The sequence below is a fragment of the Cetorhinus maximus genome, unplaced genomic scaffold (genome assembly GCF_964194155.1).
Source record: "Cetorhinus maximus unplaced genomic scaffold, sCetMax3.hap1.1 HAP1_SCAFFOLD_3262, whole genome shotgun sequence".
Taxonomy (NCBI): Eukaryota; Metazoa; Chordata; class Chondrichthyes; order Lamniformes; family Cetorhinidae; genus Cetorhinus; species Cetorhinus maximus.
This window is the reverse complement of record NW_027599181.1, coordinates 18,784-30,254: the sequence shown is the minus strand read 5'-3', so window position 1 is coordinate 30,254 and position 11,471 is coordinate 18,784. Positions and strand designations below refer to the sequence as shown.

Genomic DNA, 11,471 nt, shown 5'->3' with positions numbered 1-11,471 from the left:
GGCTGAAGAGCAAGAAGAAGCCTCTGGTGCTGAGGTTCGCGAGCAAAGCCCGGCAGCTGAAGGAGACCCGGCTGGCCCAGAGGCGCCTGCGGCTGAAGCCCCCCGGGGGCAGGGCCGCGGCGGCCGGGAGAGGGGGCCGGCGGGCGGACGGGCTGCGGGGGAGGGGGGGCAAGCCGCCGGGGGGGGCCGGGGTCCTGCGGGCCAAAGCGGGGCGCGGGAGGCCCCTCCTCTCGGCCGCCGCCGCCCCCCCCAGGGCCGCCAAGCCCCCCCCTCCGGCGGCGGAGCGCGAGGCGGCGAAGGCCCCCCCGGCCGCTCAGCCCGAGGGGCCCCACGGGGGGAAGTCCAGGTTCCTCAAGAACATCCGGCAGTTCATCATGCCGGTGGTCAGCGCCCGCTCCTCCCGGGTCATCAAGACCCCCCGGCGCTTCATGGACGAGGAGGGCGGCGCCCGCCGGCCGGCCCAGGCCAGGGCCGGACCCCCGGCCGACGGCAGGGCCCCCGGGCGACCCAGGCGCAGCCCTCCCCCTCCCCCTCCCCGCCGCCCGGCCGGGGAGACGCCGGACTCGCCGGCCGACGCTAGCCCCCGGCGGACGCCCTCGCCCCCCGCCTCGCCCGGCACGGCCGTCAGGCGGCGCGCCGTCCTGCGCCAGCCCACCTTCACCTGGACCACGCCGCCCGACCGGGGCGAGGACCCCCCCGGCGGCAAGCCCCCCTCCTTCGACGGCCTCCAGCTCTCCCCCTTCACCCCGGAGGACGTGCTCCTCTCCCCCGCCCGGCTCCCCTTCCCCGCCCTCAGCTCCGGCTCCGGCTCGGGCTCGGGCTCCGGATCCGGCTCCGGCTCGGAGGAGGCCGTCGCCCTGGAGGCCTCGCCGGCGCCCCCTCCCTCCCCCCCACCCCCACCCCCTCCCCCTCCCCCTCCCCCCTCGGCCCCCGGCCCCGGGGAACAGGGCCCGCCCGCCCACGCCATGCGGACGCGGAGCTGGCGCCCGGCGCCGGGGGAGGCCGCCCCCAATCCCCCTCACCCCGGGGAGGCGGAGCCCTGCCCCCCACCACCCCCACCCCCACCCCCTCCGCCCCCCCAGGGGGAGGGGGAGCGGACCCCCCCTCGCCCCCTCCCGCCGCCGCCTCCCGCCCCTCGCCAGCCCAGCCCGCCGCCACCTGACGAGGTGGGCAGCCTCGAGCCGCCCGTCGAGACCGAGACGGAGCCGGTGCCGGAGCCGGAGGGGGTGCTGCAGGAGGGCCGGGCGGAGAGGTCGGAGGCCGGGGAGCCAGCCCCGCCGCGAGCGCGCGGAGACCTCCCGCGACAGCGAGACGCAGACCGACGGCGGGGTGAAACCGGAGGCCATCGGGGATGGGACGCCGGAGAGGGAAGAGGCACCCTCCACGCCCCCCTCGGAGCCTGTCCGGAAAGCTGAGGCGGAGAGGACACAGAGCCTGGCCAATCACTCACTCTGCATGTCTGCCATGGACAAACGGATGGTCAATCTCCTGAAGGCTGCCAAGGTCCAGCTGATTAAATCGACCAACAGAAACAGTGGAAAACACAGCAGGTAAAAGCCCAGGATCTATCGAGGTTCTTCTACCCTCACTTGCGCACTCTCTCTCTTCCCCACTCCTCCCTCTCTCTCTCCCGTCATTCGCGCATGCTGACTTTTTCTCTCTCTCCGCCTGTGTGTCTGTCTCTCTCTCTCCGCCTGTGCGTCTGTCTCTCTCTCTCTCTCCGCCTGTGCGTCTGTCTGTCTCTCCGCCTGTGCGTCTGTCTGTCTCTCCGCCTGTGCGTCTGTCTGTCTCTCCGCCTGTGCGTCTGTCTGTCTCTCCGCCTGTGCGTCTGTCTGTCTCTCCGCCTGTGCGTCTGTCTGTCTCTCCGCCTGTGCCTCTGCCTCTCTCTCCGCCTGTGCCTCTGCCTCTCTCTCCGCCTGTGCCTCTGCCTCTCTCTCCGCATGTGCCTCTGCCTCTCTCTCCGCATGTGCCTCTGCCTCTCTCTCCGCCTGTGCCTCTGCCTCTCTCTCCGCCTGTGCCTCTGCTCTCTCTTCCGCCTGTGCCTCGGCCTCTCTCTCCGCTTGTGCCTCGGCCTCTCTCTCCGCCTGTGCCTCTGTCTCTCTCTCTCCGCCTGTGCCTCTGCCTCTCTTCACTCTTTCTGTCTGTCCCTCTCCCTCTCGCTCTGTCTGTCTGTCCCCCCCTCTCTCTCCGCTGTCTGACCCCTCTCTCTGTCTGTCTGTCCCCCTCTCTCTCTCGCTCTGTCTGTCTGTCCGTCCCCCCCTCTCTCCCTCTCGCTCGCTCTGTCTGTCTGTCCCCCTCTCTCTCTCTCTCGCTCGCTCTGTCTGTCTGTCCCCCTCTGTGTGTGTGTGTGTGTGTGTGTGTGTGTGTGTGTGTGTGTGTGTGTGTGTGTGTTTGTGTCTGTCTCTCACTGGCCGCCTGTGTCCGTCTCTCTCTCTCTGTCTGTCTGTCTCATGCTCGCTCTCTCGCTCTGCCTGCCTGTCCCTCGCGCTCTCTCGCTCTGTCTGTCCCCCTCTGTGTGTGTGTATGTGTGTGTGTGTCACTCTCTTGCCGCCTGTGTCTCTGTCTCTCTCTCTCTCTCTGTCTCTGTCTCTCTCTGTCTCTTTCTCTGTCTCTTTCTCTGTCTCTTTCTCTCTCTGTCTGTCTCTCTGTCTCTCTGTCTCTCTCTCGTCTCTCTTGTCTCTCTTGTCTCTCTTGTCTCTCTGTCTGTCTCTCTGTCTGTCTCTCTGTCTGTCTCTCTGTCTGTCTCTCTCTGTGTCTGTCTCTCTCTCTCTGTCTCTCTCTCTGTCTCTCTCTCTGTCTCTCTCTCTGTCTCTCTCTCTCTCTGTGTCTCTCTCTGTGTCTCTCTCTGTGTCTCTCTCTGTGTCTCTCTCTGTGTCTCTCTCTGTGTCTCTCTCTGTGTCTCTCTCTGTGTCTCTCTCTGTGTCTCTCTCTGTGTCTCTCTCTGTGTCTCTCTCTCTCTGTCTCTCTCTCTCTCCTGCATCTGGAAGGTCTCTCTAATCCTGTCTTTCACACTCCTATGTTGGGGAAGGTCCTTCCAGTATCTGGTGAGGTCTTTATACAGAATCCCATCCTTTTTACATACTTTAGCGTTATACAGCACAGAATCCAGCCCTTCAGCCCCATCATGTCCGTGCCGGCCAACAAGCCCCCATCTATTCTAATCCCGTTTTCCAGCACTTGGCCCCTAGCCCTGGATGCTGTGGTGTTTCAAGAGCTCATCTAAATACTTCTTAAACGTTGTGAGGGTTCCTGCCTCTACCACCCCCCGCAGGCCGTGTGTTCCAGATCCCAACCACCCTCTGGGTGAAAAAATCCCACCCCAAATCCTGTCTAAACCTCCTGCCCTTTATCTTAAATCTATGCCCCCTGGTTATTGACACCTCCGCCAAGGGGAAAAGTTTCCTCCTATCTACCCTATCTATGCCCCTCTTCATTTTGTATGATACCTCAATCAGGTCCCCCCCACCAGCCTTCTCTGCTCCAAGGAAAACAACCCCAGCCTATCCAGTCTCTCTTCACAGCTGAAACTCTCCAGCCCTGGCAACATCCTGGTGAATCTCCTCTGCACCCTCTCATGTGCAGTCACATCCTTCCTGTAGTGTGGTGACCAGAACTGCACACAGTGCTCCAGCTGTGGCCTAACCAGCGTTTTATACAGCTCCAGCCTAACCTCCCTGCTCTTATATTCTGTGCCTCGACCAATAAAGGCAAGTATCCCATTAACCTTCTTAACCACCTTATCTACCTGTGCTTCAGGTACAGCACCACATACAACAGCGTTCCCGATGTGTAGAAGTGTTTACTAATTTCACTCCTGAAGGTCCTGCGACTCATTTTTAAGACCCTGCCCCCTAGTCCCAGACACCACCCCCCCCCGCCCACCGCCAACCAGCGGAAATGCTTTCTCTCCGCTATCTGTTCCCCTTCATATCTTGAAAACTTTGACCAAGTCCCCTCCCATAGCCATCTAAATTCCAGGGAATACAAGCCTGGTTTGCGTTTAACCTCTCCTCGTAGCTTAACCCTGCGAGTCCCGGTCTCATTCTGGTAAATCGACACTACACTACCCCCCCTCAAGGTGAGTGTATTCTCCCTAAGGTGTGGGTGCCAGAACTGTTCACAGTGACTCCAGGTGTGGTCTAACCAGGGCTTTGTACAGAGAAGCACGATTTCTACCCTCTTGTATTCTAGTCCCCCCACCGACCCGAGCGAAAGGACAGTGTTCCGATCGTCACTTTGATTAATCTCTGTACCTGTTCGTGACAGACAGCGTAAACCCAATATTCACAATGTGCGTATCTCTCTCTCACTCACTCTCTCTCTCTCTCTCTCTCTCTCTCCCCCTGTCCCAGCTTGCTTTGCAAACCGGACGAGATTTAAAGATTCCCATTAAAGAAGAGGCTGTGCTAACAGAGAAATCCGACACTGAAAGCGATTGTGAAGATGTGGACGCCATTAAACGCAAACTGGGATCGGAATCGCCTCCACCAGAGGGGAAGAGAGCCAGAGTCGAGGTGAGGGCGAGGATAAGAGCCCTGCTGTTCTTGTGTGAAAAAGCCATGCATCTCTTCAGAAGGGAATAGTCTCTTTGTTTCATTCCTGCCCCTGTGTTCACCTGGGAATATGTTTGGCAGTAATATTCCCTGGGAGTTTTTTCCCTGACACTTTCCTGGGGACCCCCTGTAAATACTGACACTCTTCTGGGGACCTCCTGTAAATACTGACACTCTTCTGGGGACCTCCTGTAAATACTGACACTTCCCAGGACCCCCTGTAAAGACTGACACACTCCCCAGGGACCCCCTGTAAATACTGACACACTCCCCGGGGACCCCCTGTAAAGACTGACACACTCCCCGGGGACCCCCCTGTAAATACTGACACACTCCCCAAAGACCCCCTGTAAATACTGACACACTCCCCGGGGAACCCCTGTAAATACTGACACACTCCCCAGGACCCCCTGTAAATACTGACACACTCCCCAGGACCCCCTGTAAAGACTGACACACTCCCCAGGACCCCCTGTAAACACTGACACACTCCCCGGGGAACCCCTGTAAATACTGACACACTCCCCGCAGATCCTCTGTAACCACTGACACTCCCCGGGGACCCCCCTGTAAATACTGACACACTCCCCGGGGTCCTCCTGTAAATACTGACACACTCCCCGGGGACCCCCTGTAAATACTGACACACTCCCCGGGGACCCCCTGTAAATACTGACACACTCCCCGGGGACCCCCCTGTAAATACTGACACACTCCCCAAAGACCCCCTGTAAATACTGACACACTCCCCAGGGACCCCCTGTAAATACTGACACACTCCCCGGGGACCCCCTGTAAATACTGACACACTCCCCGGGGACCCCCTGTAAATACTGACACACTCCCCGGGGACCCCCTGTAAATACTGACACACTCCCCGGGGACCCCCCTGTAAATACTGACACACTCCCCGGGGAACCCCTGTAAATACTGACACACTCCCCGGGGACACCCTGTAAATACTGACACACTCCCCGGGGACACCCTGTAAATACTGACACACTCCCCGGAGACCCCCCCTGTAAATACTGACACACTCCCCGGGGACCCCCCTGTAAATACTGACACTCTCCCCGGGGACCCCCTGTAAATACTGACACACTCCCCAGGACCCCCTGTAAATACTGACACACTCCCCGGGGACCCCCCTGTAAATACTGACGCACTCCCCGGGGACCCCCTGTAAATACTGACACACTCCCCGGGGACCCCCTGTAAATACTGACACACTCCCCAGGACCCCCTGTAAATACTGACACACTCCCCAGGACCCCCTGTAAATACTGACACACTCCCCAGGACCCCCTGTAAATACTGACACACTCCCCGGGGACCCCCTGTAAATACTGACACACTTCCCAGGATCCCCTGTAAATATTGACACACTCCCCGGGGACCCTCTGTAAATACGGACACACTCCCCAGAGACCCCCTGTAAATACTGACACACTCCCCGGGGACCCCCTGTAAATACTGACACACTCCCCAGAGACCCCCTGTAAATACTGACACACTCCCCGGGGACCCCCTGTAAATACTGACACACTCCCCAGGGACCCATCCCCTGTAAAGACTGACACACTCCCCAGGACCCCCTGTAAATACTGACACACTCCCCAGGACCCCCTGTAAATACTGACACACTCCCCAGTCCCCCCTGTAAACACTGACACGCTCCGCAGGGACCCCCTGTAAATACTGACACACTCCCCGGGGAACCCCCCTGTAAATACTGACACACTCCCCGGGGAACCCCCCTGTAAATACTGACACACTCCCCAGTCCCCCCTGTAAATACTGACACACTCCCCAGTCCCCCCTGTAAATACTGACACACTCCCCAGGGACCCCCCCTGTAAATACTGACACACTCCCCGGGGACCCCCTGTAAACACTGACACACTCCCCGGGGACCCATCCCCTGTAAACACTGACATGCTCCCCAGGACCCCCTGTAAAGACTGACACACTCCCCAGGACCCCCTGTAGATACTGACACACTCCCCGGGGACCCCCTGTAAATACTGACACACTCCCCGGGGACCCCCTGTAAACACTGACACACTCCCCGGGGACCCCCTGTAAATACTGACACACTCCCCAGGGACCCCCTGTAAATACTGACCACTTCCTTCTCTTTCCTCTTCTCCTCAACGCTTCCCCCCCACCACCCCCCAAACCTTTCTCTCTCTCTCTCCCCCTCTCTCTCTCACTCTCCCTCTCTCCCTCTTCCTCTCTCTCTCTTTCTCTCTTCCTCTCCCTCTTCGTCTCTCTCTCTCTCTCCCCCTCTCTGTCTCACACCCTGCTTTTCTCTGTCAGCCTCAAGCCCTCCCTGTCCTCCTTCTCTCTCTCTCTCTCTCTCTCGCACCCCCCCCATCCGCTCAGCCTCTGTCATCGCCGCCAGTTAATCACTGTCACCTTTCTCTGCCCCCCCCACCCTCCGCCAATAGATGCAGGTATCTCAGGGCCCAAGGATCAAGCACGTTTGTCGCCGGGCAGCGGTGGCGCTGGGAAAACCACGGGCGCTGGTGCCGGCTGACATCCCACGGCTCAGCGCGCTCCCGATGCACGAGCGAGACAGCATTATGACAGCACAGATGGACGGTAAGTGATAGTCCAGAGGCTGGAGGAAGAGAAAGGAGCAGAATGGGAAAGCAGAGTAGCTATGATAAATCTGTATATACCTTGGTTAAGCAACACTTGCTATATTATGGCGCGATGCTATAGGGACAGAGAGTCATTGGGCTTATCGAAGGCTTCACGATCACTGTCCAGTGACCCCTGGGTTAGGGAGAGAGAGAGAGAGAGGGGAAATCAGCCAGGGTTCCTGCTCCTGATCGCTGTCCAGTGATCCCCTGGATTAGAGAGAGAGAGAGAGAAGGGAAATCAGTCAGGGTTCCTGCTCCTGATCACTGTCCAGGGATCCCTGGGCTAGGGAGAGAGAGAGAGGGGAAATCAGCCAGGGTTCCTGCTCCTGATCACTGTCCAGTGATCCCTGGGTTAGAGAGAGAGAGAGGGGAAATCAGCCAGGGTTCCTGCTCCTGATCACTGTCCAGTGATCCCTGGGTTAGAGAGAGAAGGGAAATCAACCAGGGTTCCTGCTCCTGATCACTGTCCAGTGATCCCTGGGTTAGAGAGAGAGGAAATCAGCCAGGGTTCCTGCTCCTGATCACTGTCCAGTGATCCCTGGGTTAGAGAGAGAGAGGGGAAATCAGCCAGGGTTCCTGCTCATGATCATTGTCCAGTGACCCCTGGGTTAGAGAGAGAGAGAGGGGAAATCAGCCAGGGTTCCTGCTCCTGATCACTGTCCAGTGATCCCTGGGTTAGAGAGAGAGAGGGGAAATCAGTCAGGGTTCCTGCTCCTGATCACTGTCCAGTGATCCCTGGGTTAGAGAGAGAGAGAGAGGAAATCAGCCAGGGTTCCTGCTCCTGATCACTGTCCAGTGATCCCTGGGTTAGAGAGAGAAGGGAAATCAACCAGGGTTCCTGCTCCTGATCACTGTCCAGTGATCCCTGGGTTAGAGAGAGAGGAAATCAGCCAGGGTTCCTGCTCATGATCATTGTCCAGTGACCCCTGGGTTAGAGAGAGAGAGGGGAAATCAGCCAGGGTTCCTGCTCCTGATCACTGTCCAGTGATCCCTGGGTTAGAGAGAGAGGGGAAATCAGCCAGGGTTCCTGCTCCTGATCATTGTCCAGTGATCCCTGGGTTAGAGAGAGAGAGAGGGGGGAAATCAGTCAGGGTTCCTGCTCATGATCACTGTCCAGTGATCCCTGGGTTAGAGAGAGAGAGGGAAAATCAGCCAGGGTTCCTGCTCCTGATCACTGTCCAGTGATCCCTGGGTTAGAGTGAGAGGGCAAATCAGCCAGGGTTCCTGCTCCTGATCACTGTCCAGTGACCCCTGGGTTAGAGAGAGAGAGAGAGAGAGAGAGGGGAAATCAGCCAGGGTTCCTGCTCCTGACCTGTCCAGCGCATGGAGGGACTGTTAAACATGTTGGGCAGTGTTTGGGAGGAGGAGGGTGTTGTAAAGCTCGGATCTCTCTGCTAATGGACTGTGCCCTTTTCCACCTCTCTCTCTCTCTTCCCCCCTCTCTCTCTCATTGTTTTCCCCACAGCGGATACCTCCTCCTCAGAGCCCGAGAGTCCAGTGCCTGTAGCCTCAGTGGTGAAGACGGAGCGAGAGGCAGAGGATGAGGCAGAGGTTCCGACCCCCACGCCGGCCGAGGAGGAGGCCAAGCCGCCGGTGGCCTGCGGCCAGCCCAAGCGCCGGGGAAACCGGTGCGGGAGCTGCAAGGGCTGCCGGAACCTGGCGGACTGCGGCAAGTGCGTCAACTGCCTGGACAAGCCCAAGTTTGGGGGCCGAAACACCAAGAAACAATGCTGTGTGTAAGTATGATCCGAGTCCTCCGATCGCGAAGGAGGGGGGGGGAAAACAGAGGCGAGGCCTCCTGTAGTCGAATATCCGCATCACATTCCCTGCCTGGGGTATCCTTTTGACATCCCGTAGCCAAAGTGAGAGTTAGCCTCCGGCGGGGAGTGGGGAGCGACGGGCAGAACCTCAAAGGCGCTGCCCGAAAGGGCGGTGGGAGCAGATTCAATGGGAACTTTCAAAAGGGAGGAATTGGATAAATACTTAAAGGGGGAAAATGAGCAGAGCTGTGGGGGAAAGAGTGCAGAATAATTGGATAGATCTTTCAAAGAAAGATGGATTACGATTTCCCTAGCGCATGTCCCTACCTCAGGAGATCCTAAAGTGTTCCTCAGGCAATGAAGGACTTTTTTTTCCAAGTGTGGCCATTGTAATGTAGGAAATCAGCAGCTAATTGGTACACAGCAAGATCCCATAAACAGCAATGTGATAATGACAAGACCATTTGTTCAAGATTCACAGATAGCTCTCCAGTGAGCACGGGGCAGTGGCATTAGTTTGGGATTGATACAGGGCTATGGGGAGAGAGTGGGGCAGTGGGATTAGTTTGGGATTGATACTGGGCTATGGGGAGAGAGTGGGGCAGTGCGATTAGTTTGGGATTGATACAGGGCTATGGGGAGAGAGCGGGGCAGTGGGATTAGTTTGGGATTGATACAGGGCTATGGGGAGAGAGTGGGGCAGTGGGATTAGTTTGGGATTGATACAGGGCTATGGGGAGAGAGCGGGGCAGTGGCATTAGTTTGAGGATTGATACAGGGCTATGGGGAGAGAGCGGGGCAGTGGGATTAGTTTGGGTTTGATACTGGGCTATGGGGAGAGAGTGGGGCAGTGGGATTAGTTTGGGATTGGTACAGGGCTATGGGGAGAGAGCGGGGCAGTGGGATTAGTTTGGGGATTGATACAGGGCTATGGGGAGAGAGTGGGGCAGTGGGATTAGTTTGGGGATTGATACAGGGCTATGGGGAGAGAGCGGGACAGTGGGATTAGTTTGGGGATTGATACAGGGCTATGGGGAGAGAGCGGGACAGTGGGATTAGTTCGGGGATTGATCCAGGGCTATGGGGAGAGAGAGGGGCAGTAGGATTAGTTTGGGGATTGATACAGGGTTATGGGGAGAGAGCGGGGCAGTGGGATTAGTTTGGGGATTGATACAGGGCTATGGGGAGAGAGCGGGACAGTGGGATTAGTTCGGGGATTGATCCAGGGCTATGGGGAGAGAGAGGGGCAGTAGGATTAGTTTGGGGATTGATACAGGGCTATGGGGAGAGAGCGGGGCAGTGGGATTAGTTTGGGGATAGATACAGGGCTATGGGGAGAGAGCGGAACAATGAATTCCCTGGTGTCTTCGGACAAGATTTGTCGTTAAACCAACATTGTTTAAAAACAGAATCTCTGGGTCATCTTCACATTTCAGTTTGTGGGATCTTGCTGTGTGCAAGTTGGTGCCACGTTTGCTGCATTACAACAGTGACCACACTTCACAAAAAAAAATTCCTCCATTGGCTGCGGATGGCCTTGGGGCATCATGAGGTGCCGAACGGCGCTAGAGAGATGCAGGCGGACAGGAGCGATCCCCTGCTGCACTGGGGAGTGCTGACGTGCAGTCAGACCCCGCTGACATGCCGTGTGTCGGGCGACAGCTTTGCAGGCAGGAGCGCGCTCCGGGATTGGCCGTCGAAGGTGTAGACGGCACTGAGGTCAGAGCTCGCGAGTGCCAGCGCCAACAGCCCCTTCCGTGAACCCCCACAAAACCAGCCCCACCCCTGGATAAACCATGTGGGAGTTGGCATGCTGCTTGCCCTATCACTGCTAGGGCCAGCTCCCTTGATAAGACGTTTGATCGACGAGGGAGTGGAGGGGGCGCGGGGAACGTGCAGTAAAGTGGAGTTCAGGCCACAATCGGATCAGCCATGACCTTATTGGCTGGCAGAGCAGGCTGGAGGGGCCGAATGGCCTCCTGCTCCCTTTTCTTATGATCTTTTGTCAAAGAGCCACCATGGATACAACTGACCTGTGTGATGTGGGTTACCCCTGGCGTGTTCTCATTGCAGGTGGCGGAAATGTGACAAAATAGAACAGAAGCGACAGGAACGTCTGGCAAATGGTAAGACGCTATTATTTACAGCACGGGGCTAGATACAGAGTAAAGCTCCCTCTACACTGTCCCTATCAAACACTCCCAGGACAGGTACAGCACGGGGTTAGATACAGAGTAAAGCTCCCTCTACACTGTCCCCATCAAACACTCCCAGGACAGGTACAGCACGGGGTTAGATACAGAGTAAAGCTCCCTCTACACTGTCCCCATCAAACACTCCCAGGACAGGTACAGCACGGGGTTAGATACAGAGTAAAGCTAGCTCTACACCGTCCCCATCAAACACTCCCAGGACAGGTACAGCACAGGGTTAGATACAGAGTAAAGCTCCCTCTACACTGTCCCCATCAAACTCTCCCAGGACAGGTACAGCACGGGGTTAGATACAGA

The 11,471-nt window shown here is 57.7% G+C and overlaps 1 protein-coding gene across 1 annotated transcript in view; it reads left to right on the top strand.

Moving 5' to 3' along the window:
* Window positions 1-1,192: 1,192 nt before the first annotated feature.
* The window catches only part of LOC144677910 (histone-lysine N-methyltransferase 2B-like), a 28,468-nt gene continuing 18,189 nt past the window's right edge, over window positions 1,193-11,471 (top strand). Inside the window, exons 1-5 of the mRNA XM_078537890.1 lie at window positions 1,193-1,550; window positions 4,353-4,514; window positions 7,004-7,157; window positions 8,667-8,937; window positions 11,035-11,087. Coding sequence (XP_078394016.1) covers window positions 7,004-7,157; window positions 8,667-8,937; window positions 11,035-11,087 — 478 coding nt within the window. The 5' untranslated portion in view covers window positions 1,193-1,550; window positions 4,353-4,514. The remainder of the gene's footprint in view (window positions 1,551-4,352; window positions 4,515-7,003; window positions 7,158-8,666; window positions 8,938-11,034; window positions 11,088-11,471) is intronic.